At 45.5% G+C, this 27,923-nt stretch overlaps 1 protein-coding gene across 2 annotated transcripts in view; it reads left to right on the forward strand.

The window, feature by feature from the left end:
- Positions 1-27,923, forward strand: part of LOC138453690 (uncharacterized) — a 724,495-nt gene that overhangs the window by 510,825 nt on the left and 185,747 nt on the right. For both annotated transcript variants that reach the window (XM_069606759.1, XM_069606758.1), the window contains one exon: positions 10,542-10,587. In XM_069606759.1, the coding sequence (XP_069462860.1) occupies positions 10,542-10,587 (46 nt within the window). The remainder of the gene's footprint in view (positions 1-10,541; positions 10,588-27,923) is intronic.

The following is a 27,923-nucleotide window of genomic DNA, read 5'->3' on the forward strand; positions in this document are numbered from 1 at the left end:
ACTAGTTGTTTTTGCAAACCTGCAATGAGTAAAACATTTAAAAATGGCAACCACATTATGGAGAAGAGAGGTGCAGCGAGCAGTACAGAAGGAGATGTTGCTATCCACCGTGGGGCTCTGAAGCACTAGTCATACCAGAAGAGTTGGTGAAAGAGTGATGGCCGCCAGGACAGGGAGAGAGAGACTGCATGTGAGCAAGGATGACCGTGGAAATGCCAGGAGTAGTACAGGAGCTCCTGGAGGTTTGGTCACTTGGCGAGGCAGCAGACTTCATCCTGGGCTGAGAAGTAGAACTGGTGTATGACTGCAGAGCTGCGTCAGGTGCTGGTGGAGCATCCGCACACTCCAACCTGGAAGACAGAAGAAGAAGCCATAACGAAGTAGCGTGAGCAACGTCGGAGACACATGAAAAGGCTGATGAGTCTGCCCAAAGCAGATGGGGACACTCGGCATTCCGACAACTGCACCAACAAGTGATTGAATGGTACAGTATTGCTAATGCAGATAATATACAAAGGCAACGTTTGTTTGAATGCGGTCAAGGCAAAGTGCAAATTCAACACCCAATAAGAAGAATGTTTGATGCAGAAAGTATACAAAGGCAAAGTTTGTTTGAATGAAACCAAGCCAAAGTGCAAAGGCAAGAAGAATGTTTGAATGCAGACAAGACGAAGTTGAAAAGCAAACCCCATTCAAATACTGAGGCACGAGATGTCAATGTGTAGAAGAGGTTTGAGCAAGTACATTTGAGTAAAATATTACCACAGATAGATATTCCAAGCACTCCGTGGTATATGCTATTGTGGTTTATCAAGAAATTGTGAAACGTATAAGAGGTCCTGGCAGGTGAGTATGCCAGGCAGTTGAAATGGTACAAAGGTTCCTGGCAGGGGAGTACACCAGATAGTCGTAAATTGCATAGAGATTCCTGGCAGGGGAGTATACCAAGTAATCTATGAAAATACAAGATCTTTTACAAAAAGACTGTTACAGAACATTTTGCTTGAACAGAACTTTTTAGTTAAACATGAACTTTGTGAGTTCCTTTAAAGACACCAAGGAACTGTTAGCTAAGGAGACATGTTGCCATCCTGTTTAAGAATACAGGGGAAGGGAACCACCTTCTGGATCCAAGGGTCTTTACCTTGGCGAAAAGCTTTGTTGATGTCATTCTTACACTTTTGGTTTTGAACACTTTTTCTAACATCAAGTTAAAGACCCTTCCCTTGAACCTTTTGTTGTTTGTTCATAGGTGTGATAGTGATGGTCAGGATAGGTTGTTTTGGACACAAGGACGGCTTTTCAGTTACTGACATCCTGACACAGACATACCCTTAGTTTTATTTTCTAGGTAGGCAAGTTCTTCTTTAGAGTAGGGCTAGAGACGCGTTTTTCCAACCCATTTTTGTTTAATAAAATGTCTTCACTTAATAACGCAATAACCTTGTGTCCGTCTCTCATTTCGGACTCCTCACAGGGTCTAGAAGGTGAAGACGCCAGAGATAGTCCAGGCAATCTAGTACCAAGGCAGTCAAGCACATTTAGTGCAGATCAGCACTGTTTTAACCCAGCACAACTGCTGTGGGTTCACAATGTTGCTCCTTTTCCTTCATAACGCTTCACAGTGCAGGGTACACCCACATTACAGATCTGACCACCCTTAATCCCAGCTAGGACTCCAGGAACCGCAGCAGCCAAGGCACACAGTGGTATAGGTCCCATGTCCCAGATTGCACATGGGCTTCAGAGGAGGCCTGAGTCATAAGCAGAGCACGCATCCCGGGCCGAAGGAACCAGACAACGCTGTGAGTTGTTCCATGGTGGTGGGGCTAATGTAAACACACATTCCCTTGTATTATTTCACAAAGATTGCCATGATGGGGGTCAGATGGTCAGGGCAATGGTCGCTGCTCCCAGACAATCTGCATCCTGCAGCCATCTTGCTGGGTGTCAGACCACGGCCACCTGTCATGTGGATTTTAAGTCAGCATGTTTAGTTATGGCCTGATTTTCAGTCACGAGACCTCAATTCAGTAGCAGTACTATTTGTGCCTGGTCCGATGTCCGATAAACCACTGGAGTTGCAAGCCCAGTGTCTAAGAACTCTAGAAGGCCTGGGAAAAAAGTGGAGAAGAGTGCATGGCCCTCATTATAAGTTTGCCGGTCCGGGAACTATGGTACCGGTAAGCCGCCCGGTACTGTAGTTCCCGGATCAGCAAACTACGAGTTCTGCTCCCGGGTGCCATTGCGGCCACCAGGACTGGCCTGGCAGCTGTACCGGCACCCGCAAGCAGAGCATGTCGGATGCACAGGCACCGTTTATAACAGTGCCTGTGCATCCGGCTTCCCCATTCCCATTTGAGCCCTCTTGGGCTCAAATGGGAATGGGGAAGAATATTTTCCAGCACCCAGGAATGGGCAATTACCGGGTCTGGCAAGGCCATAATGACCCGGTAATTGCCCATTCCTGGGCGCCAGAAAAAATAGAACGCTGGCGGCAGCCGTGCCTGTCTTACAGGCACGGCTGCCGCCAGCCTCCTAATGAGGCTCCATGTGAGTGTCCCCTGCATACTTAGGATTTGTAATGTTACAGATAGTAAGCTCAGTGGAGTTGCAAGTGGAGATTAATCATTGGCTATTAATGCGCTGGATAAGTTGTGTTTGCATGTGAAGCGGCCTTGGTGAGTGCTTGTGAGAGGTGGTGAATGGTAATGGCGCGGTGTGCGAAGCAGTGTGTCCGGTGTGTGTCGTGTGGAAGGATCACTGCTGCTTTTCACGCATCACTTCAGCTACGTGGACAGTGGATGGTGCTTTTCTGCAGTTCTCTTTTCATTGCTACTGAAATTGCAAGGACTTCCTACTTAAACACCGCGCAGGCGCGGTGTTCAAAGCAGTGTGTCCGGTGTCAGGTGCCAGGAGCCAGGAGACGGGTGACGGTAAGCGGTTCTTCACCTGAAGTGAGTGTCTCCCTACTTGTACACACTTGAACTCAGTCTGAACACACCTAATTAAACTCAAGCCTCGAATCTTCATGGCGCCTCTTTCCCCAACAGAAGACGACATAAGCCGTCGTCTCCGCAGTAGCAAACTCCCTCTAGAACAACTGGAAGACCAACAGAATGGTAGGTAGGGGAAAAATTGCAAAATAGGGAAAGGCGTCACCACAGTACCTGTGCAGTTAATTTTGGAAAACACCAACATATCCTCCGCTCGCCCACCCACCTCGACTCCCCCGCTTTAGGGGAAATCGCTTGTGGGCTCGAACCCACACATCTCGGTGGGCAAAGATGACGTGGTCCCCTTTACAAACTATCTTTTATCTCCAAGTTTAGCGGTGGGCCGGGACAGCGGTGAGAAGGCAGAAGCGCATCCCCCCCAAGAAGCGCTTCTCTCCTACAAGACCAGCGGGTCCACCGAAACTTGCAACGAGCATAGCCCCCGGCCGTTCTACTGTCTTGACGAGTGACTCCTTGCCGCAGACTGTCAGAGGACAGTCGCGACAGGAGTCCAAACGGCCGGGAGCAAGGCTCTTGTTGCGATCCACTGAGGATGCTACGCCGAATCGGATATTTGAAACAGGAGTGCGCTTCCATGCCGTAATTCGGAAGTCCGCTGTAGGTGACTCCAACAGACAGCTGACGGCGCCGTCTACGCAAGGGAAGGTTATCACATCCCAAATCCATCAAAGCACAACTCTACAAACAGATCTTCTAAAGCAGCAAAAGCAGCAGAAGCAAAAAATCACGTCTATCAGAAATAGCTCCAACGACTCGTGGGTCACGGACATCGAGGACCAGCTGTCCTCTCCAACTGGGCGATCAGATGCAGATTCGGTGTTTGAAGTGTCGCACAGGGAGATTTCCCCTCATGAAGTATCGGCAACAGAACAGACTGAACTACTGAATCAAACTTCAACCAATGATAAGATCATGACAGGCACAGACCCAATGCAGGGCATTTCAACTCAAAGGCCTTACACAAATTCGGCGGATGCCTTTGCCTTAGCCTTAGGCGAGGCCTTGCCGAGACCCATGGGGTCACAGACCACAGCTCCAGCAAATTCTAACTGCGCCCCAAAGACTCTGCTTACAAAGGGGAACATCAAACTGAAATCCAGGTCGGAAAAAACACTGTCAAAGAAATTGCGAAAAGTACCTGGTAAAACACATGGGGGTGCCAAATTTTTGGCTAACCCGTTGATTTCTACATCTTTGAAAGAATATTTCATAAAACAACACAAAAGAAAATTAGACCAGGATTGTGACCCTTCGGATGCGGAAATATTGGAGGCCATTAAAGATCCTTCCCCAAGGTCAAAAGCTCGAAATATCGATGCAAACCCTCATGGATCATTTCCAACTCAAAAACCCTATGTGCACCCAGCTAAAAGTACAGACAAAAGTCTAGAGATAGAGAGCCTTGTACCCTGGCGTAGCAGCAAGCATACGGAAATAGAGAGCCGTCAGATCGAAATGAGCAACGGCCACGAATCCAGCAAACCATTAAAAGAGATCGTAGACATCGAACTTACGCCCGAAGGAGTGATCGCCCAAATCCCGGGGGTCCCAATAAGAGACAGATTAAGACGGGACTCTAAGACAACTCAATCTGCAGACCACCACATATGGACACGTCCACATATCCAAGGAAATTTCAGCAGACTGTTGGGGGAAACCTTGTCAGCCACCCAAGAAAAACTGACGTCTTCAGAGAGAAGGTCCGTGGAAAGATCAATACAGTCACAAAATGAAAGAGGCCTCAACACCCCACCTAAAACTAGGCGGTTGAGTGAAATTTTAAGTATGGCAGAAAAAGAAACTCCATAAAAAAAAAAAGCAGATTTGATGTCAATCATGTCGGCCCTCACGATAGCCTTAAATCCATTGGGCAAGCTCTCTGAGTCAATCCATGAGGCCCTCAAAGAAAATACCTCAATGATAAGCTCCATGAGTGAAAAACTGACTTTCATTGAAGGATATCTAACTGCCGTCGAACGCAACAGGATTGAAATGAACTTAGAAGAAAAAATTGACAAATTAGGGGCCGTCTTGCTGAAAAACAGAACCAAACTGGATCAATCCTCTAATTCATCTCTATCAAAATCTACTCAGACCTCAGAAATTGAGAAGCTCAAGGACTTGGCCCCAATTTTTGAAAAGCCATCAAAAAAAAATTCCTTACCAACGTCAACCCAGGACACTGTAGTCCGGCCCTCTGGAAATGCAAAGGGGACAAAGGAAAAAAATCCGGCCAATATCCGCACCCAAGAAAAGTTGAGTGAAGCTAACTCCCTAGCAGGCCCTAGCCCTACAGACTATTCAGCACCTAAGCAAGGGACCAATAGTAGTCTAGAAATGACAAAAACCCAAGAAAAAAAGGGGCCAGTCTTGGTACTGAAACCGAGTGGCGATTTAGATCCCTCTAAGGAGCTGCTGGACATCTCACAACATCTTGACGTCGAAGTAGTGACTCCTTCATCAGCGGGCCACTTAAGGGCCTCTTCCGAGTCTTTCCAAACAACTTCCAACTCACAAATGATGGGTGTCGCTCAGGATGGGATGAATTGGATGGAGAAGGACCCCGCAGCCGGCACCCACAGACGATGATCAAATTCTCCAAGTGCCGGTCTAGAAGCACTCAAAGAACTAAAGAAAAGGGGAAGGTCACCCACACAGAGATCTGAAAGGGAAACCAATCGAAGATCCGAAAAAACATATCGACATGGCAGGCATAGAGTCTCAACCCCTAAGGTGGCCTTGAGAACAAATGAGGCGGTAGCCAAGAAGATTCATAAACTGGACGAATCGTCACTCTTTAAAGTGGAGCAGATTTCAGCAAAAGACAGTTACCTAGTACTTAATCGTAGGACAGTGCTAAAACTACTGGGGAAAGTCGAAAAACTCCGACATTTAACATCCGACGACTTCATACTTGTCGAGCCCTACCACCGAGAGCACAGAGCCAAAGCATACCTCCACATAAGAAATACGGCGATAAGTGAAATTTCCGCTGAAGTAACTAAAGACCTCCAACACCTAGGTCTAAAGATTCAACAGTTACAGAAGCCCAAGGCAGTCCAGGTGCCTGATGGAAGGGAAAAAAGGGACTCCTCGAGGCACCGCCGTCCAAAATCCTTTGCGATGGATCAATTTTATGAACCGAGATGGCTAGGTTTTAGGAAAAGACGGGAAGAGGAACGGTCGAGACTTTATGGTGACTACCCAAAAACTCGGACCGGTGAAAACCACGCATCATTGGACTCAGTACAAAGAAACGTGGAGAGCATTCAAGAAAGACAGCGCAAGGAAACAAAAGTATTGCCAGTAATTAGGGGCCAGAAAGAAACACCTGCATCCAAACCATGGAAGTGGATTTCGGATACCTTTTCACGTACTCAAAAGAAATAGCAGCGACCCCCGTGTTCCTCTGCCACTAGAAGACAGACTGAGAATCCATCGAATCAGCCCAAAGAAAGTCCTCTCTAAATGGCATGATGGAACACTAGAGGCTATCGCCACCTAACTAGACCCACCGAGGTAAATTTGGGCTCTTTTGACCTCATTTGTCTACAAGAAACTTGGCTTCTGGACAAGCCGTCGTTAGACGGTTTCACAATCGAAGTCTCTCTGGCATCAAGGTCCAGCGTGGGACGACCCTCTGCAGGTCTGCTGACTGCCATTCGCCTGGGATCTGGAATTACCCCAAAGGGAAAAATCACAGAGGGATACAACATGCTTGCTACACAAACCACATGGTGTCACCATGACCATAACCTAGACTGTTGGGCGCAGACAGAATTGGCGATAATCAACTTGTACTGGAACCCTGAGAGAACAACAATCAAAGACTTCTGCAACTCCATAGCCAATACTATTGATGAAATCACAGTTGACCGGAAGGTTCCAAACATGATCATATGTGGAGACCTGAACGCTAAATGTGGAGTTGCAACATCAAGTGGACGAGACCAGATGTCAGGACCTCAGATGGACGAAAGAGGTAAAGCATGGTCTGAGTTAATGAAGTCTAGAAAGCTCTTTAATGTAGCGTCACTCCAAGATCACAGAAGCAAAATTCCAACTTGGGAAAGGTCGGGTGCCTCAGCCACCTTGGACTACATCTACATCATGGAAGGTGTGATCCACCACTTTGTAGAATTCACAGTGCGGAAAACTATTGAAAGTGACCATAACCTCCTTCAGCTGTCATGGGGTGGAGTGATGCAGAAAAGACACTACTATCTTTCTAAATGTGGAATCTAATAAACAACAAAACCGACTCCGACTAACATCCGAAAATGTAAAATCCTTCAAGGACAACCTAATGAATAAACATGTCTGTTCAAGTAGTGGCTCAGCAGAAGCAAGACCCGAGTACACGTCCCTATTAGTCGCTTACAAAGTGAGTTTCACCGGCAAGACACAAAATCAGTCAAACCACACCCACACGTTCAATCATGAAGTGGTTGCCAAGCGACAAGAGGTGAGAAAGTTAAAAAGACTAGCAGCAAAGGCAGGAACCACCGAATCGTGGATTGCATACCATACAGGCGAGAGGCTCTCCAAAACATGGCTCAAGCATCAGCAACAAATTCTATACCAGAACGACGTTGAAGCTATGTTAAACACCTGGGCATCAAGGAACACTAAAGATTTTTGGACGCTTCTCAAGAGCATAAACGGCCAAAGTACACCTATGCTTGCGAATTCCGTATCAGAACAAAATTTGGATCTCATACTTTACGGACCTTTATTGACCACCTCCAACTTTAGTCTCGCAGATGCAATTTGCGTCCGTTGAACCGTGGATAAATTTGGAAAACGTAGAAGACATCTCTAGAGTAATTGGCAACTTAAAATCTTTGAGGGCCCCGAGGCCCTGATGGGCTGACTAATCTGGATCTTAAGAAGCACCCGATCACCTGGGCACACGCAATTGGTGAGCTCTTCAGATACTGCCACAAGCAGAGGCAAGTTCCAAGAACTTGGACAGAAGCAGTCCTTGTCCCGATTTTCAAAAAAGGGGACAAAAGTTGCCCAGCAAACTACAGGCCTATAGCGCTACTAGATATAATTCTCAACGTCATTAAAGCGAAAGTGAAAAGAGGCGCTCCGAAGGTCTACATGGCGATGGTAGACCTGTCACAAGCATTTGATTTGGTGGACCGAACCAAACTATGGTCAAAACTTGCATCTTGGAACTGCCCGGGCCCTCTACTTGGCCCAAATATGGCGCTCCACACCAACATCTTTACGGGTGCGCCTAAGTCGGCAAGGGATCCTCTCAGAACAGATTTATACAGAGCGAGGAGTAAAACAGGGCTGTCCTTTGGCCCCCACCCTGTTCATAGCCTTTATCGGCGACTTTCAGGAATCCGAAAAAACAGTGAGAGCATTTCCACCGAAAGTGGGAACAAGTAAAGTGTCAAGACTATGGTATGCTGATGACCTGATTTTGATGGACCAGACGGCAATAGGTCTACAACGGCAACTAAGCAACCTATACGTATACATGGGAGAAAACAGCCTATAAATCAACAAAACAAAAACAAAAATTCTGGTCCTATCTAAAACAACAAACAAACACCAGCCAAACATCTCTTGGTTTCTTGAAAAAAACGAAAATTGAAGTGGTCAATGAACATAAATACCTGGGAGTGATGTTAGACAACACATTGAAAGAAAATTCTCTCCAAAATTCTCTTTGGGCAAAAATGAGAAATCTGACAGCACAAACACGAGCAGTCGACAAAAGATTTGGGAAATTTTCATGGAGCCCAGCTCTGCAGTTCTATAAATCGAAAGTAGTTCCAGCGATTACTTATGGGATGGCGGTAAACTTAACTCTGCCAGCTGAGCTCTGGACCCAGTTGGAATGATTTCTATGGAAATCGGTGCTGGGCTTGCCTAAATCAGCTCCAATTCCAGCGATTAGGCGTGATCTTGGCTTAGCATCCCTAGCCTCTGTGGTGATGCATAGTGCCTCCCAACTTTACAGAAAAATACTGATGCCAAATTCAATCCCTATTTTTCAGATCGTAGCCTCTGAAATCAACAAAGGGTCCTGCAAACCTTTAACTGACTGGGTCAAAAAAATCCAAGCCAAATTAGAGGAAGTAGCTTGCAACGAAGAAACCCTTATCTCAAATCCGAGCTGAGTAAAAACTAAACTAGAACAACAAGACTGGATCAACACAAACGCTAAAATTCAACTGTACAAATCCTTAAAGCACCTACCTGCTTCTCACAACCAGTTAAAGTAGCCCTTAAAGTACTGTGAACAATTCCCAGAGAAAGACTTAAGAAAAGCTTACATGCGTGCTCGTCTGAACTTGCTCCACACAAGGGAAATTTTGGCTACCAGAGCGCTGTCGCCTACATCAAACTGTCGGTTGTGTGGAGTCCAGGATCAAGTAGAAACACTACGCCACCTCCTCATGTCGTGCCCAGCTTTAGCGCTTGAAAGACAAGCTTACATGACACCACTCATCGTGCAGCCGTCGATACTGGAGGAAGAAACATGCTGGCTCAGGTTTATAGCAGGGGACTCCGCCAGATGGTCCAGGACAGCAGCCAAATTCTTGACGGTGGCCTTGAACAAAGCAAATGCGCCAGAAGTCAGTGCGCTTTCCGCTGTCCTCTTTCCTGGGTCCTTAGAAAACCAGGGAATTTCTTAAACCCAACGAAGCAACTCAACTAGAAGTGGTGGCGCAAATGTAGCTTATAAACAGTAAAAAAAAATAATACTTGAATTAATGCAGGAACTTGACTTTTGTAAAAACCATACAGGTTAAAATAAATAAATAAATAAAATAATAATAATTGAGTGGGTGTGGTATTAGTAAAGTGATGAGTGGCTGTACTTGGCTACTATTGACCAGTGTGCTTTCATGAAGAGTCAGTCTCTGATATCTTCTGAAAACGTTCCTGATGGAGATATTTTATACAGTATAATCTGGCCATTGCCTTTCTAAAGTCCAACTCAACAGCGACTCACTTTGCTTGTTTCATGCACTAATTGTGCAGCACTCTTGCCCCTTGACCAGCACAATAAATACTTGGCCATGGGAAGGGGCAATACCCAATTAAGTCGTGCAGTCACACAAATGTATGAGAAATGTTTTCCTGTGGCAGTCAAGGGTTGACACGGAAGAGCCAAATGCTAAATTATGTGGGAGAGTTGGGAGAGTTGGGTGTTAAACCCAAGGCTGCCAAGTGATGTGAGCGAGCCAAGCACACCATCCCAGAGGCTGCATGTTTAACTTGGGTGGGAAGGATAACATGGTCTCATAGGCGCTGCAGAACGGTGCCTCTTATCGGAGGGCCTGACCCTACAGATGGATTGGTTTGCTTTGTGCATGTTAGAAGCAACCAACATACCATTGACAGGCGTTAGTGCCCCGCTGGGCACTGCCAGCACCGTTAGTTGATCTCAAGTATTGGCGTTGTTCAGCAGTTGCTGTATTGTCAGTGTGCACATAATGAAGGCACAATGGCTACTTATGTTCATTTTTTGACATGTTTTTCCAATTACCCTTTCAGGTCTCGTGCCAAGCATGTCTGTGTTTGAGGAACCTTGCTGAAAGTGGTAAGGTGATTTCATTTACTTGGGACTGTGTGTTTTTAATGTATAAGGAACCTTTTAATAGTAGCTGTTCAGATGGATATCTATAATCTGGCCTGGTGGACAAACTTTAGGAGGCCACCCTAGTTCTAGTGAACAGGGGACATCTGAGAGGTTAGCCAAAACCCAATCAAGGTAGCAGTGGAGAGCAGTCAAGGCTATTCTCAGGAGATTGTGAGTGGGGCCAGGGGTCCACAAAGAGTCTGCATAGTGAGGCACACAAGATTTCAATTTAGACCAATAAGTACAAACATACTATATTTATTCTATGCCCAACACACGCACCAGGCAATGAAAAAAGCGGGTGATAATATTGCAGAATACTCAATTATAAACATATACACAGACACCATAGGTTCTTAGGGATGCATTCAATAACTTAATCACCAAAAGAAGATAAGTGATACAGTAAAATGGAACCAAGTCACAAGAAATGTATCCTAACTTCAGAAGTCCAATCCCTATCTAGAGTGGGGAATTGCGCCCAAAATTCACAATCGCTCTCTCAGAAAGTGTCTGATGTAGGTAACGTTCTTGTGTTGGTGAAAAGTTCCAGAGAAGAAATTCAACATAGATACTTGTAGGTAAAAATGTGTTTCTAACTTTCAGGTAGAACTGCTTTAGATGCGATGATCAAAAAGCACTGGAATAGAATGCCTCAGGTTTATGGTAAGATTTATTGTCAAAATTTATTGTAGGGCCAACTGCTGTGTGTTTACTTACTCCCCTGACTCCAATTTTTCCAGAGGACTAGATGAGTCCACTGGTGGTCTCTGGAGGTAGGTTTTCCCGCCATTGGTTCCAGTGAGGGATGTCCAGGAGTTAAGGGTGCAAGGTTTCTTCCAGTTGGGTCCAGGAGCTGAGTGCAACCCTTCGCGATGGAGAAATGCAGAAAGCACTGATGCAGACCTCTTCAGGACACTTCACAGGATGAGGGATGGCGAGTTCCACGACAGCCACTGAACACAGGCGACGCCAGGCGTCCTTCCAGTCATGGTTGAAGAAGACCTTCAAGAGCAGGATCCCTTGAAGCTGGGAGGCTGAAATTCGGTAGGTGGGCGATTTACACTACAAACTGGTGACCACCAAAGTTCCGGTGATGAACGCGGAATGGCAACAGTTCCAGCGAGTGTTAGGACAGTTTTTCTGAAGTCTAACTAAGGTTTTAGCAAAAACATTGAACGCCACTCTTAATCCTGAGTATATGCTAGCATAGACAGAGCAGCCAGGTTTATCTTAGGAGCTTAGGAGAGAGAGAGGACTGTAGGAAAGTACATAGAACCTGTAGTATACCACAGATTCAATAGAAATACTTACAACCAGAAGTATTATAAAAAATAAGGGTTTATTATAAATACAAGTAGCATAAGTTAAGTCTTGGGGTAAGTACTGGTCATAGAATCATAAACAAACTATAAAAACACAACACAGTCAGTCAGTCACAATGCTTGAAGGTACACCGACCAAATCATACACATTTAGTATAAGCCATACCAATTCAAGGGGAGTAAAACCATCAGTTACTTTTAGATTACTTTACAGTAAGTAAAGGGTAGTAGACCCTGTCGGTTATGCAGTGACACTCAGCAAAGAAATTACATAATCAACCAACTTGCAAGTATACTTCTCTGAATAGTGGAACACAGATTCAAGGATCTGTAGAAACCTATAACTAATATTCAGGATAAAAACTATTTCACAAGTACGTACTTTTAAACACTTGTTAAACATTTCAATACATAATCCTTTACTTATCCAGTCCTTCCCTTGTCTATTGCATGAGTTCACTCAGATGCATAAGAGGGACCCTAGGGGTCTAGGAGCAAGCTGTAGGCAGGGTGCAATAGGGCTATGTTGCAGGCAAAAGTCAGAGTTCCTGTGGAAGACTGTTCAAACAAGTAAGTAGTTCACTTTAAAATTAGTTAGGGTCCAGGGACTTCTGAGAAGACACCCTAGGGGGATTCCAGCAGTGGGCTTGGGTGAACTGCATGAGAGGACTTCCAATCACAAACACCCCAAAGCTTTACAGAGATCACATAGGCTTAAGATAAGTAAATTCCCCAGCCGACACAGTAGCTAAGCACAGAAGAATGAGTTGCAGCAAGAAGTCTTCAGGATCTGCAGCAAAAACCTGGTCAATTAATTCCTTTATCATGAAGACTGAAGACAGGACACTGGAAGGGCTTTTGCAGCAGAGATCACAGGGAAGGCGCTAGGCAAGAGGTTCTTTGCATGGTTGACTCAGAAGAGGAGGTTACAGCGGGTGAGACTTCAGGATCTGCAGCTAAAAACCAGTTCAATGGATTGCTTGTCATGAAGACTGAAGGCAGGGCTCTGGAAGGGCCTCTGCAGCAGGGATCAACTGGGAAGGCTCCAGGCAAACGTTTCTTCATGGCCGGATGTGGCTCTGTGGTTTTGGCGCCCTTTTCAGGAGCCAGAAGAAGACTGAATTTCGCTGATTGGATTTGCATCGCCAATCTGGTCCAGCACTCGGGTGAGGGGACTTCATATCTCTGGAGGTGTAGCAAGATGACACCAAAGTTTCAGCTCGATTCGGAATTGAGAAGACCAAGCACCGCACAATGGCTTGAGGTCCCAGGGTATTGCAGACCTGCAAGGTCGCAGCACGGCGTGGGATAGCTCAAAATGCAGGTCTTCTTGAGTCCAGTGGATCTCACCGGTCATGGTCGTCATTTTTGGAGTACCCAGGTTGCTTGGTAAGAAGGGTAACAGCAGGCTCCGGTTACATAGCAGGCTCTCCGGTCACTGGAAATCGTCTCAGCCGTGTTTTCATCATGTTCATTTTCAGATTCAGGTCCAGTGGTCTACTACCTCTTCAGCTTCCAGGATCAGACTTTTATGCAGGAACCCAGCCAATCAAACAGATGTGCAACATTCAAATTTGGAGGTTTGGCAGTCCTTTCAGTACAGCCAGCCTCCCAGTTTGAACTGGATTCTCGCAGGCAGGCTGGAAAACAAAGGGCTGCAGAGTTTTGGACTCCTCCCTCGCTTCCTGCCTTCACAGACACTCTGGAGCCTAGGCGGGCTCGACCGAGGTCTCCCGCTGAAGATAGAAATCACACAAAGGACTTTCCTGCCCAGGAGGTCGGGGGAAGGAACAAGAAAGGCAAAGGAACACTAAAATGACAAAAAAAGAAGACATGGGCCATTTTGGTAAAATGAGCACCCATGGGTGCCTTTACCGCAGCTGTAAAAACAGCCCATGTTAAAGGTGCACCGAATATTCACAGTGCTAGTGAGATAGGGGATACATTTTTTTTTTAAGTTTTTATTAAATTTTTAAACAAACAAACAATAAAACCAAACAAACAGTGCATGTTCAACAGTTTCATTACACTTTTTAAATTCCCTAAACACTACTCCCACTACCTCACCCCCCTTGCGAGTCTATCATCTTGAGTCATCAGATTCCACACCCTGTGGTTAGGTCTCCTCCTCAACAGGTTCAGTCGGGTCATCCAATGACCCAAACGATCCGGCTATCAGTGATTTCCAGGCCATCAGGGACTCATTCTCCTCCTCCCCCCCCCCATTGCTGCACGCCTCTTGCCATGCTATGGTTTCGGCTTCTGCCCATTTTTGCAAGTCTTTCCACCACACCTCTATCCTCGGCACATGGCATGACTTCCATCCCATGGCAATCCTTCTCTTTGCAAGCACATAAGCCAGGTCCCTTCGTTTGCTTACACGCCTGAGCTTCCGTGGTCTGGGGAACCCCCCCAGCAGGCAGGCCCATACCGTGTCCACTACTATCTAGAACCTCTCTATGATCGGGCAAGACCAAAACATGTGCACCATGTCTGCGTTCTCTTCGTCGCACTTGCGGCATGCTTGCCGACCTGCGTTCTCGAACCTCGATATCCTCCAAGGCGTCATATAAGCCCTGTGTGTTATGTAAAGCTGTATCTGTTTCAGTCTCGCGTTTCTAGACACCTTCTCATGATACCTTTGCACCCGTTCCCACATCCCATCTCCCATTTGGACCCCAACCTCTGTTTCCCAGTCCAATCTCAGTTGCGTGACCTCCTTCCCCAATTTAGACATCAACATCTCGTACAGTCTGGAGACCTCATGGCCCCCCTCAGCTATATCATATATAACGTCTATGGTGGCGTCCAGTTCTTCCTCCAACACAGTTTCGGGCCACATTCTCTTAATCCTCTGTACCATTCTGTGGTACGTGATGTACTGGTCTTCGTGGTCAAGAGCCCCCCTGCCAAATATCCCCCATCGTTGCCACCCCAGCCGGCTCCCAGTGGGTCCGGAGTATCAGTCGCAGCTGAGCGTCTGCATCTGTCAATACCACCAATGGCGTCGGCGGCGAGCATGGGGATGGGTTCCCCATCAATTGGCATGCCCTGCGCCACACCTTCCACCCCAGCAGCATCATTTTAGGGCACCCCACCATCTCCGCCCTGGGTGCCCACATAACTTCTTTCAAATAAAAGGGTGCACAATCCCGCCCAAACAGCCTAAATTCGGAGGTCTCTTCATCAGATAGCCATTTGGCAACATATTGCAACTGGCTCGCCACATAGTACGCCTCGTAATTGGGCAGCTTTATACCCCCTTTGTCATGGGAGATAGGGGATACATTGTATCGCCCCAGCACTCCACATAAGGTAGGGTGTGCTGGTTTCACCTAACAAAATGTAGAAGGGATAGAAATATCCTTTCTACACTTGGGAACAGTAGTTCTCACAAGGTAAGCCAGAGAAAGTAAAAGGGGATCCCCACAGGGCAACCCTGTAACAATAAAATGGTATATACCAAAAGTTATCGAAGAACATACAATTAAAAGGAAACTATGTGGAGTCTTAAAAATGACACCCATAAAAAGAGTAAAAGGATCTGTGAGTGTGGAAAAAGGTTCCCACTCACTGAGGTATAGGGAAAAATAATCTACCAGTCCAGCAACAAGTTCTGGGGTTCTCACAAGTGAGATAGCTCTAAAGGTAAAATCTTACCTAACAGCGAGGAAGCCCACTGCAGAACTAGTCAGTTAACCGGGTGGTCCAGGGACACTTCCGAAGGCTCAGGGCGGCTGGATCCTCGAACGTGTTGAGACTGGCAAGTCCCACCAGTCCAAGGGTTGAGTACCTCTCAGGGCCTTCACAGATCAGGTAGTCCAACAGGACCTCACTGTGCTAAATGCAGGGAGGGATGCTAGGCCTCTTTGGGAGTCATCCATGGATCTTCAGTTGGCTGTTCTTCTCGACAGGATACTTGGCTCCAACGTCGATCTCAGGAAGTGCATTCAGAAGTCTACTTCTTATCCAAGATTCTGCCTGAAACCACGTCCAAGTCCACCAATGGTAAGGATCTGCACCATCCAAACAGCCAGCATTTGTCCAATCAGAGAAAACTGTGGGTTTCACTCATGCCCCACACATAGACTTTCAGGCACCATGGATGTGGAATGGGACCTTCCTGGGCCACACACACACACAAAGGCACAACTAGCCTGTGAAAGGAGCAGCTTTCCCGGTCAAGTGCATGACCTTTATGGGATTTCCTTACCTGGGAAGGCAGGAAGAAGGCCAAACAACAATATGGCAAAGAAAAAGCAAAAATGTTGTGGCGTGGCCATTTTAGTGCACTAGCCACATTTAGTAGCCATACGCGGAAACGCAAATGTGAACACTATGAAATAACACAAATATGGTAAAAATATAATTGCTGCTACCAGCATGTTTTTGGCCAAAGATCCCAAGTTAAAAGACTAGGGTGACACAAAAGTATCCCCACTGCACTGCATTGTAAGAGGCTGTGCGACTGTTAAAAAGGTACCAAAAATGTAAAAGGTAAAAAGAAAAAAGGGAAACGTAATTTCCCAGTGCTGATAGTCTGAAGGACTGATCCGTTTCCCCATAACGAAATTAGCAAAAGGCCAGCAGAGTGAAGCTGTAGGCTTCGCTTCCCTGCAAAAAGTCAGGATAGGTTAAAAAAAAAAAAAGCTAAAGGTTTGGTCATCCATGGAAACTATGGAGGGAAAGTTGCCAAAAGAGACATTTTTCCTAACAGTAGCTTTTAGTGAAATGTACATTGTATGTTCTCCTTTTTTTTTTGTAAAAGTTGTTTAGCATTTAAATTGTACTTTTTAGTGTTCTGTTACTTCACCCCTCTTGTAGTCCAATCTACGTACTCCCAACTCTTAATGCTCTGGGTATCTTTCTGTCCCACCTCCTCTGCAGCCAGAACTCTTAGTTTTCTACTTGACGTCTGTCTTCCGTATCTAATGTACTTCCCCTCCTGTAACAACTATCAAAATTGGGAGCAAAGTAAAAATAAGGTTTATGTCGGTTTAAAATATCAAACCATAGATCATTGACATAGAACAATAAGAAAAAAGAAATCAGCGTAATGCTTTGTCGCATTATTATAAACAGTTCAGATTACCATAAAAGACTGTGCTGTGTTCCACAAAGGAGTCATAGTGCCATCAGAATACAAACATCTAAGGCTTCAATATGTATTTGGTAGTCATTTGGTGGTAAATACACAGGATTATTGCCAAACTCCCTGTTACCTCCACTTGGTCATGTGGGATTAACACAGGAATATAAATGGTGGTAGAGTGTATTAATTCCCTTTTTTGGAGTCTATAAGACACTCTCAGGATTTGGGCAGAAATATCACAAGCAGTAATTCTGCCAGAATTTGACCTTAGAAAGATCGATATGTTGGGTCACAAGCTGACTAGGCCTGCAAGTTGCAAAAGTTCCAAGCACATTCGCAGTGAGAGGTAAGTTCTCTCGGTCGGGTTTTCACAGTACCTTACAATGAAGAAAAAGATGCAGCTGAAGACTTCTGTTCTTGGCAGTTCCTGCAGAACTCGCTGTTACTGAGCCTCTGTCGTGGGGACAAGAGGGAGGACGTCCGGGGACTCCTGCACTAAACTGGGACTGGTCGCAAAGCTGGCAACTGGTAAATCTTCAAGCTGTACTCAAGCACACAAACTGGCGTACCTCTCCCTGGTTATTCGGTTTCCTGCAGCACTCTGAGGAAAATACAACCAGCTCCGAGAATGGTATCCAGGTGGCTTACGGTTCGAGATGATAGGTCCCACCAACTCAAAGGGAGAAGTCGTCCTTGCAGGGCTTCTCTGCTAAGATGAACTTGGCGATTCAGACCTGCAGCAGCACTTCACCGGGCAAACCAACGGTCCAGGAGTTGCAGCAGCCGTCCTCTTCAAGCTCGTCTTTGGTTCTTTCATTCCAGTGGTCGACTCTGCATTCCAAGCCAAGAAACTCGCCTTTTATCCAATTTCCTCCCATTCATTTCAGCCTAGCTGCCACTCACCCAGCAGGGTGGCTATCCTTGCCAGACAGTCAGCCAGCCAATCACGCCAGAGTGCATTTGGGTCTCCTAGGAGACTAAGCACAGGGAGTTTCGGGCACCTGCCTCACTTGCTGCCCACCCCAGACACTCGGGCGCCAGAGGCGGTCTTCAGTCCTGAAGCCTGCCAAAGGCATAGAAACAAAGGGACCAATCCTAGTTTGGCGCACTAAGACTAACTCTAGAAGAACCTTTCCAAAAAGAAATGGTGAAAAAGTGAAGCACCCCCCGACGTATGCGCGAATCACATGTTTCTTGGACCTCAAATTCGGGAATACCCGGAACCTGGACAGAAGCCGGACGAGGACAGGTATGTCTGAAATTGTCATCCACATAAGGCTTCAAAGGGGAGACATGAAAAACTGGGTGTACCTGCCAAGAAGGGGGCAACTGAAGGCGAAAGGCCACAGCGGACAGACGTTTGATGACCTTAAATGGACCAAAATAACGGGGATCCAGTTTAACAGGTAGATTACGAACTGGCAGGTTTTTAGACGATAACCAAACCCCACCTGGAAGTCAGGTTCCGAGGTCCGCCCCCTGTCTGCCTGTCTCTTCATGCGCTCCTGTGCCTCTCCATTACACAACAGGTCCTCTAGTTTCCCACCTTCTTTTGAGGACGTAGAGGACACGTACCCAAATAATGACCAGCAGCCCCACAGTAAAGACATAAGCATAGGTTTCTCCTCCGTTTCTTTTCTTCTTCCGACAAAGGACCCCTTATGGCACCTAACTGCATACGTTCTGGTCCAGGATCTATTGATCCAAATGTACCAGCAGGAACACTAGGCATTCTAGGACTTGATCTCTCAAACCGACGTCTCTCAACTCTCCGTTCTGCCAATCTTTGGTCAATCCGAAGTACCTGTTCAATGAGACGTTGGAAGATATCTGGCACAGGAATGTGTAGCAGCTCGTCCTTGTACTCCTCTCTCAGACCCCAGCAAAACAATGTTTTCTGGGTAATTTCTGGCCATTGCGAATCGGTTGCCAATTGGCGGAAACAACTTATGTAAGATATTATGTCAGCGTTTCCTTGTTTGATGTCCATCAATTGGTTTTGTGCTGCCGAGGCCAAATTGGGCGTTTAAAAGACCTCCAAACATGCTTTCTCAAAAGCTACAAAATCATTCAGCAAAATCATTCACCTGGGAAATTTAGCAGGGAATGCCCAAGCAAGGCAGGGTCAGCAAATTCTCCAGGATGTATCTGATCTTGGCCTTGTCGTTGTTGAAATGAGTTGATCTGAAGAGGAAATGAATACAACAATAATTGCAGAATTCGGCCACGCGCCGCGTATCCCCATCAAACTTGATCGGTGCAGTATGGGCTAGTGTACTTTCAGCTTGAGAAGCTCCCACTGCCCCCTGCGTAACCAGTTTTCGTAATGTTTGGTTTTCCTGATGTAGCGTAGTCAATTCAGCTCTGAGGGCTCGCAACTCATTTTGAAGATCCTGATCTTCCTCCATCTCGGAATCTTAAGGCAGGCGTCTCAATCTGTTAAGGTAAGTATCACGGGAATGCTGCGTACCCGTTTGATTAGTCGAGGATCTTGAATTGGCTGCCAAACTGTCTGCTGTATCCAGATGTAAGTATGACGCAGGGAACTGTCCTGACCTCAACCCAAGATAGATTCTGGGTGGAAGGCGAACCAACTCCCAACGTCACGATGCGAGCTCGGACTCCGGGAGCCCCCCGAAGTGCGGAACCCCAAGCGTGAAAGCGCGGGTAGACCCGCCAGGAAGGTGCCAGTCGGGAGGGAGCAAGAAAGCCCGGTCTCCAGGTAAGTGGCGTGACACCCCTCCAGCACTCTATACTAAGATAGGGTGTGCTGGGTCTAGGCTTTTGAAAAGACTAGTAAAGTCAATTTCACTATACTTTCTCTGGGAAACAGTAGTTTATCCCAGAGAAGGTATTTAAACTTTGGGAAAGCCTGGAAAGGTTTCCCTCTGTCACTGCGCTGAGGGTGCTGTGTGACACACATGAAAAGATGATGCCTATGGAGTTGTCTAAAACTCCATAACCAAAGAAAACACAGAGTAGAACACATTCAAAATACATGAGAGAGTGGGAAAAAGGCTCACACTCTCTCCAGGTAAAAACATCAAGTCCTCAAAATCCAGAAAAGTTGCTGGGGGTCTCTAATGTGAAGAGAATTAGCACATTTATGAGAATTCTTCCTAACATCATCCCCTTTACATTTTATATAGTGAGACCAGCACACCCCACTTTATGTGGAGTGCTGGGGAGATACATGGTGTCCCCTTTCTCACTGTTCCCGTAACATTTCTGTTACAGTGACAAGCTATTATGGCTGGTGGCAGTGGACATACTTCACTTACTTATGTGTTAATATTACACGCAGGCTGTCAAACCAGCCGCAGTAATGTACAGAAGGGTCACCATTCTACTAGAATGGTGGCTTTTTTCGCCATTTCTAGTGTGCTTCTTCTTACTCTGTCCTTCGTCTGCCGCCCTGGGTGGGGAGGTCCTGGTTGTTCTTTTGTTTTCAGCAGGAACCCTTTGTGTAGCTAGCCGAGGCTCCAGTGTGTCTGTGAAGGCAGTAAGTGAGGGAGCAGTCAGAAAATCTGCTCACCTTTGTCTATTGGTGTGCCTAAGAGAAACCAGTTCCCACTGGGGGGCTGGCTGTCCTGTTTGGACAGCCACCCACCCCTTTCTGTAAACTGCAGGTAGAGTTTGCAGAGGTTGTGTTTAGGTACCTGTATATCTGGCCTGGATCTTGGAGCAGAAGACAAGTTGACCACTGGAACAGAAGATCCGATAAAGAAGAAGAGGAGAAGACTGCTGTAGCTACTTCCAGCGACCGGAGATGCCTGCTGTGTAACCGCTGCCTGGGCTGACCCCTTCTTTGAAGCAATATAGAAGTTATGAAGATGATGACTCTGACCCAGAGACTGACGGGGCCCATCAGTCTTGGGACGACCCACATTTTGAGTATTCCACGACAAGCTGTGACCTTCCTGGACTGCAAACTGCCAGTACCCTGGGACTTCAAGCCTGTGCATCGTCTTCCAGAATCCGATTCTGACTGAAACATTAGTGGACTCCTGCTGGACCTCCAGAGACATGATTCCACTCCTTGAAGTCCCCTTACCACAGTGGAGGATTGAAATAGCGAGATAAATCGGACTGGCGACAACCGTCCTTCATGTGATACCTTGAAAAGGGTGCCAAATGCACAAAGCCGCGAGAAGCACCAAAGAATCCTTTGTTGGGAGCCTCTTCTGTCGACTGCTGCTGCAAGTTCCCATCCAGTGTCCTTTCTTTCATCACCTTGACCAAGAATCCAGAGACTGTGTACTGTGCAGTTGCATCGTGAAGGAGTCTGCCTGCAAGCTCTTATTCATTGCTGAGGAACTGTTTGGCTGAGGGTACCACTTACCTAAAGTCTTGTGTCGCTCCTGTGTAGCTGAGTGGCTGATTCGTGTGTTTGGGAGTTCGCGCAGATCGTTCGCCCAGGCCTAACGCTGGAATGCATCTAGGAAGCCTTCTGCGAAGTCCCTGAACACTTTCTACTTACTCTAAAGTCTGTACCTAATTGTTAGACAAGAAATCCTCTGTAACTCTGACTTTCTTGCATCTGAGCCCTATCCTGACCTGCCTACTTTTGGCTTCTGGACCACCAGGATCCCTCTTCTGTCTCTGAGATCACTCATGCCATAGAATAGGGAAGGACTCTCAAGTATAAGGCCTCTGACTTATTGTAAAGGTGTTAGTGTGTGACTTTGATTCCTGAACTAGAAAAAGTTGCAAAGTGTTGCTAAGTTCTTACTTACCTTTTGAGTTGCTTATTGCCCCTCTGAAAATTATTAGAAGTTATTTACTTACCTTTAAATTGTGTTCCACTCTTCTAGAAAGTAATTGAGTTGGTATTTCTTTATTATTCCTGAAACTGAATATGTGTAAAAGTCTACCAATAGGGTTTACTCACCTTGAATAGCTGCTGCCGTTCCAAATGTGTAACAATAGGTTCTTACTTACCCTGAACTGTTTACTGCCTTTCTGAAAAGTCGGATAGAGTTCTTGCTTAGCTTACAATTCTGTTCCACAGTTCTGGAAAGTAACATTGCTGTAATTAACTATTCCTATAATAGAAATAGGGTAAGAGTTTATTACCAATATGGTTATACTCACCTTAAATAGCATATTGCCATTCTAAATCGGTATCCTCAGTTCTTACTTATCCATGAGTAGCTGACTGCCCCTCTGAAAAGTAATTCACAAGTTATTGCGCACCTTTGAATTGTGTTCCATTATTCTGAAAAGTATTGTTAGTGTAACTGTATCAATCCTGAAAGAAGAATGTTACAAATGCTGCCAAGTGCTTAACTGTTAGTGGTAGTATAAGGGTGTTATTCCTGAAACAGAATAATTTATACAGTGCCCATGTTCACTGGTAACAGTGTTGGTATAACTATAGTATTCCTGAAATAGAATAACACTGTATTTTACCAATAGGGGCTGCTTACCTTGAATTACAAACGGTCATTCTAAAAGTCTAATAATGTGGTTTTACTCCCCATGAATATGATAGTGCCATTCTAAATGTGTATCACTAGGTTTTATTCACTCTGAACTGCATACTGAGATTCTAAATAAGGATTATACTTGGTTTGCATACCATAATTATAGTGTTGGTTGTTATAATTGTGTTTATGAATGATAATAGTACTTACCTTCCAAAAGAATTCTCTTTGCCTGTGTACATATAAAATAAACAATTCTTTTTACAATACATCAGTGTTTCTACGGCCCATATGCATGCTACAAGTCTTTTGTACCTATCTACAGCCCTCTCTCCCTCCTAAGATAAGCCTGACTGCTCTTTCCACGCTACCAAGGTATGGAGTGCCAGTCTATACTAAGAGTTGGAGTTTACTGTATTGCCCAAGGTATCATTTTAAAAAGCCCCCTGGTTGGACTTTAGAAAAACTGTCCTAACATCCTCCACTCTTCTCTTTGCCTGAAATCCTCCTTCTCACTCTGCTCCTTTTACTCCCTCCTCTGCACACTTCTTCACCTCCACTTCTCTTTTTTCCTCCTCGGCTCCTCTTTCTCCCACACAATACCTTCAATCCATACACAGTTAAAAAGACTCATACATTTGACGAACTCCGTCCTAGTGTCCTGTGAACATAGAAAGAACCCATGTTTTCCAGGTAGTGGTATCTGTCTGTCTCTGGGTCGCGCTCTCACCATCCGTCCCTCCTTGCCAAACGTTGACACTCCAAACATCACTCCCCCTCCCGTACTCTGAACTTCCAAATGTCAAAGGTATAAGTCTTTTCAACTTTGTGTGGACGGTGGTATTGTATGTGATTGGAGAAAAAGGGAGGATAGCTCAGGGGCAACGTGCTCGCCTTGGAAGCAAGAGGCCACGGAGCACCACAGGTTTGATCACCGGGTCCGTGCTTACAAACCTCTGGGTATTAATCATATCATAAACTATCATATCCCCACTTGATCACTGACCCTCCCAATGGCTCCACAGGCTGATGTGTCATAAGGCCTTGTTGCTATTTTTATTTTGCGCTCTTTCCATAGAATGGTCCAGCATGGATCACGGCTTTGCATCGCCTACTCTATAGCCTGCTGATTGGGACAGCTCACAAACGTGAACAGGCTTAAGGTCCATGAACTGCCAGGTGAGCCACACTCTCAAGCTGCTATCTTTGCATATAGCAGGCCTTGCGCTTACATCATTTGCTGATGCCCACGGTGGTGACTCCATGGACTGCTGCACCGTTGTTTTCCATGCTGTCAGCAGGCTGATACTGTGCAGTCTCTCCTCACGGCACCAGGTGATTTTAGGGCTAATCTGGTGGGACACACAGACAAGACTAGTTAGCTTCTGGGGAGCATGGGGCTCCCTCATGCAACTTCTCATGGCCTACATTATGGAGCAGGTGGTGGACCTCAGCCCCCAGAGTCACCCCAGTTCCATCCTCTAGTCTTAAACATGGGGGATTCATTACAACTTTCTAAAGCCTGCACCTCTTAAAATAAGGTACAACAATGCTTTAAGCATATATAAATAAAGTGAACAGAATATTAGAAAGTGCATATTGGTTTTTATTGAACACCATGTTGTAATGAGAAGCAATTTTGATGCACCTATTAGTTCAGTCGCTCATGTTGGTTGCCAGAAGCAATTGAGAGAATCGCAGATACGTAATTAATTGGTGGAAGGTGATGGGGTTTGCAACCTATAAAAGACTTAAAGGGGAGATGGGCCGGGATGGTTTGTTTGGGTGGTTCATAAAGGAGACCCTGTATGTCTAGGTAGCTCTTATATTGTTTAAGTTTGCATTTCACTTTTTTGAGGTAGATCAGAAGATAAAAACAAGACATCGTTTCAATCTGTGTTAGTTCCAATCTCACCATGGAGATGCTTGGTATATGCCTGGCAGACATGGACGGCAGGAAGTATGTCTTTAAGAATAAGTTCCTCCAAAAGAGCATTTGGGTTTGATCAAAATGGCCATCTATGGAACCAGAGGTTTCAACTTAATCTGGTCCTGGATCTTCCCAATTAATAATGCAAGATGGATTAGTTCAGATGCTATTGTGAAGGTCAGACCCGACAACCCTGTCAGCAATTTCTGTTCAACGCGGCTGTTAAGCAAGATTGTATGCAGTACCCTTTGGGTGCACTACAAAAACCCTGACCTCCTGGCAATAGGAACCTTTAGTATAAGTCTGTACTACACAGGTTGGTACTCAGACCCAGTAATGGCCTCCATCTTTCATCTGACTGTGGACCTTTGTCCGATTCCTGCTCTGGACCCAGAGGGGGAGCCCAACGATTGGCTGGTGGGATTGTTAGGAAAGGTCCCCAGTGTGCCCAAGCAGCACATCAGTACCACCAAGAGAGCAGGAAGACCCTACAAAGAGAGTCTGTGAGGGACGAAGCTCATAGAAAGCCCCAAGTGTGGGAGATACTAGAGACTTAATTGTCCCCACTTTCTCTCAAATCTTTAACAATCCCCTAATAAATTGTGAGAACCCTATACTTCTTGTGTTGTGCCTATCTAGGCATGTGGGAATCACTCGGCTTCATGACTTGGGATTCTTTGGCTAGGCTTACAATTCGCATCAGCCACAAGATTCTAACACTACTATACATTCACTGACTTTTTGAGATCCATCTGAGAGAAATAGACAAACAGAGCAATTAATCAACAATAATAAGACAAACTCCTCTCCCTCTTCCCTGAATGCTCTTCATGGCGCCCTTTGCTGACTTGTTAAGCTATGTGAAAGGTGATTAATTGAAAATGTTGGAGAAACGTAGCTCTGCTTTACATCACGCTCCCACTAAAAAATGATTAAGTCCTGAAGGGAGTTTAAAATATGTGTCTTATTTGCAAGCTGGCACTGATACTGGTTTATGGATTCATTTGGTGAATAGCACTCATCTCAATTTACACTGGCTGTATAATAAATCGTACTTCATGGTACTCCAAACAGTATTTTTTTCTTTTAAAGAAGTAGCCTTATTTGAAATTGAAATCAATTCCTTAGTCCACTCTGTGAGACACCCCACATCTATGTATAGTCATACACAGATAGGCAATGTCGAGCATTTCAACATCAACGCGGGATCGGAAAAAAAGCGAACGTACATAATAAAAGCCCTCAAACAAATAAAAACACATTATAGTATGAATACTAGGGTTGCAAGGCAAGCAATCGGTCTTGCGATGGCAGCTCTGGGTTATTTACACTGTCTCAGTCCATCATGCACCCCCAGACATATGCAAACATAAAAAATCCCAAAAATAGATCTTGGAAAGTGAAAAGTTTAAAGGATGGTGTAGGATCGAGAGACATTTCAACTCTGCGTTATAATAACTGCGCAAATGGAAAAACGCTGAATGTAGATGCCAGATGCAACGGTGATATAAACTTGGCCTTGAAGATTTCCATCATCCAAGTAGTTCATATTGGTTTCATATGTGGTGGTCATGCTCTGAAAAGAGGTTCTGGCACACATTAAGGTAATTACGGTGGTGCAATTACCATTAGACCCATGGGTGGTACTTCTTTGGGGCACGAAAACCAAGATCTACCCTAGTTCGGAGCATCTGGCAATGCTTATTACTCATATCCTGGTTGTAGCCAGGATTACGATTGCACAGGATTGGAGGGGGACGGTGGGCTCACTGCTGCAAATGTGGTGTGGTGGGGTACGATATGGGACAATTTAGTGGCTAAAAAGATTACGGCATTGATCCAGAATCTATACTCAAAATGTGGCAACATATATCTTCCCTTTAATGAATACACATAAGCATATCCTCCGATTACGCAGAGGCCGAGATTAATGGTGCATTTTGATTTATTGTAACTCAGACTCTCCTTTGCTGCATTCCTTCAGAGAATCTCCGATATAACTGTTTAGGAAGAAGCAGATAAAGACTTGGGGCCTCATCAGAATTTGGGCGCCTAACGTAAATAGCGTTACCGCCACTCGGTCCGGCGCTAATAGCACAGGATCCCGAGTTACGGTGGGGGCGGTAAATCCCCATTCCTACTGGGTCCATTGGAGCCAATGGGGCATTTTGGGTGCTATTACCGGCGGCGCTAATAGTGCTGCAGTAATAGCGCCACAAATGGGAGGAAAGTGGCTAGATTTACCTCCAGTTTAAAGCTGCAGGTAAATCTGCAACTTTCCACCCAAACTCAGGATTGGGCGGGGCGGTAATAGGGATGCTGCTGCATTTATACCGCTCCGCCCAACCCGTGATGAGCCCCTTAGAATCCAGATCTATTTGACCGAGTATGTTGCTGAGCAAAATGTTCCCACTGTGGTCTTAAAATGATGTTTGGCTTGCATATACTTTCATACCCTTTCTTATACTGCTTATATTCATGTTGTAAAGGATGGTGGAGGCCTGCTCCTTAAATAAATTTGTAAAAATAACAGTCACATAAAACTATCATTTCAAATAAGTACTGGGGTAATAATGCACAGTATTAAATATACCAAGTATATTATAAAACAGTAATGTCTCTAAAAGGACTCTCCTAACTCCAATGTTTATATGTGGGCACCCAACATAAAATAAAAGAAGGGCCCGGAAAAGCAGGGCACCATGAAACCTAGCAAGCAGGTAAGTGCCCAGTGGGCCGGCACAATAATGACACCCCCCAAACCTAGTGTACGTGGAAGGCCGTAGAGCTGATGGTTAGCACCTAATACACATGGTAAGGTATGGGATTAACAAAAATGGAAAAACCCAATTAACCCCCAAGAAAAATATGTTTAAAATCCCAAAGGCCTATAACATTATTCCACAGTCATTAGGGAAACTTCTAGGGCATGATATTAAAATTAATGCATATACACACCTGGTGATAAGCCTTAGGATGTAGGAACCGATAGTCAACCCAAGTTAAATATTTTCAAGAATTACTGTACGGGTTTTAGCAACCGTAACCTCGTTCATATAGTTCAGGGAAAAATTAATGCAGTGTTACTACGTTTAGTGCAATGTTTAATCTTGCAGAAATGTAGAACATGACTTTAAAGAAGGAACTTGTAGGGCCCTTAGGGGACACAGGAACTATGTCCAGGACCAGGTGAATACTCCAGAGTTAATTCTGCAGAGTTCCAAAGCAGATTCGTAGTTCAACAGGAATTAATGGGTAAAGTTAAAGGGCCATCCTCTTTAATGGAGAATGTCTGATCTACCCTACAGCTGTGGGTTCTGCAATAAGAAAACCCAGATAGGCCAGAGAAGATACTAGGGAAGTGTTCCATAGGTCGGAAGATGGACCACAGCTCCAGGAGAAGAACTGGCAGGACAGGAGGGCCCCCAATTGAACTCTACGGGACAATGCAGTAAAGACTTGCCTCCAAGAAATGTCTAACTTGGATCAGAGGGACACCGAAGGTGAATAATTCAAATAACCGA

Source organism: Ambystoma mexicanum, chromosome 4p, assembly GCF_040938575.1.
Source record: "Ambystoma mexicanum isolate Mex_15411 chromosome 4p, UKY_AmexF1_1, whole genome shotgun sequence".
In the NCBI taxonomy this organism is placed as follows: domain Eukaryota; kingdom Metazoa; phylum Chordata; class Amphibia; order Caudata; family Ambystomatidae; genus Ambystoma; species Ambystoma mexicanum.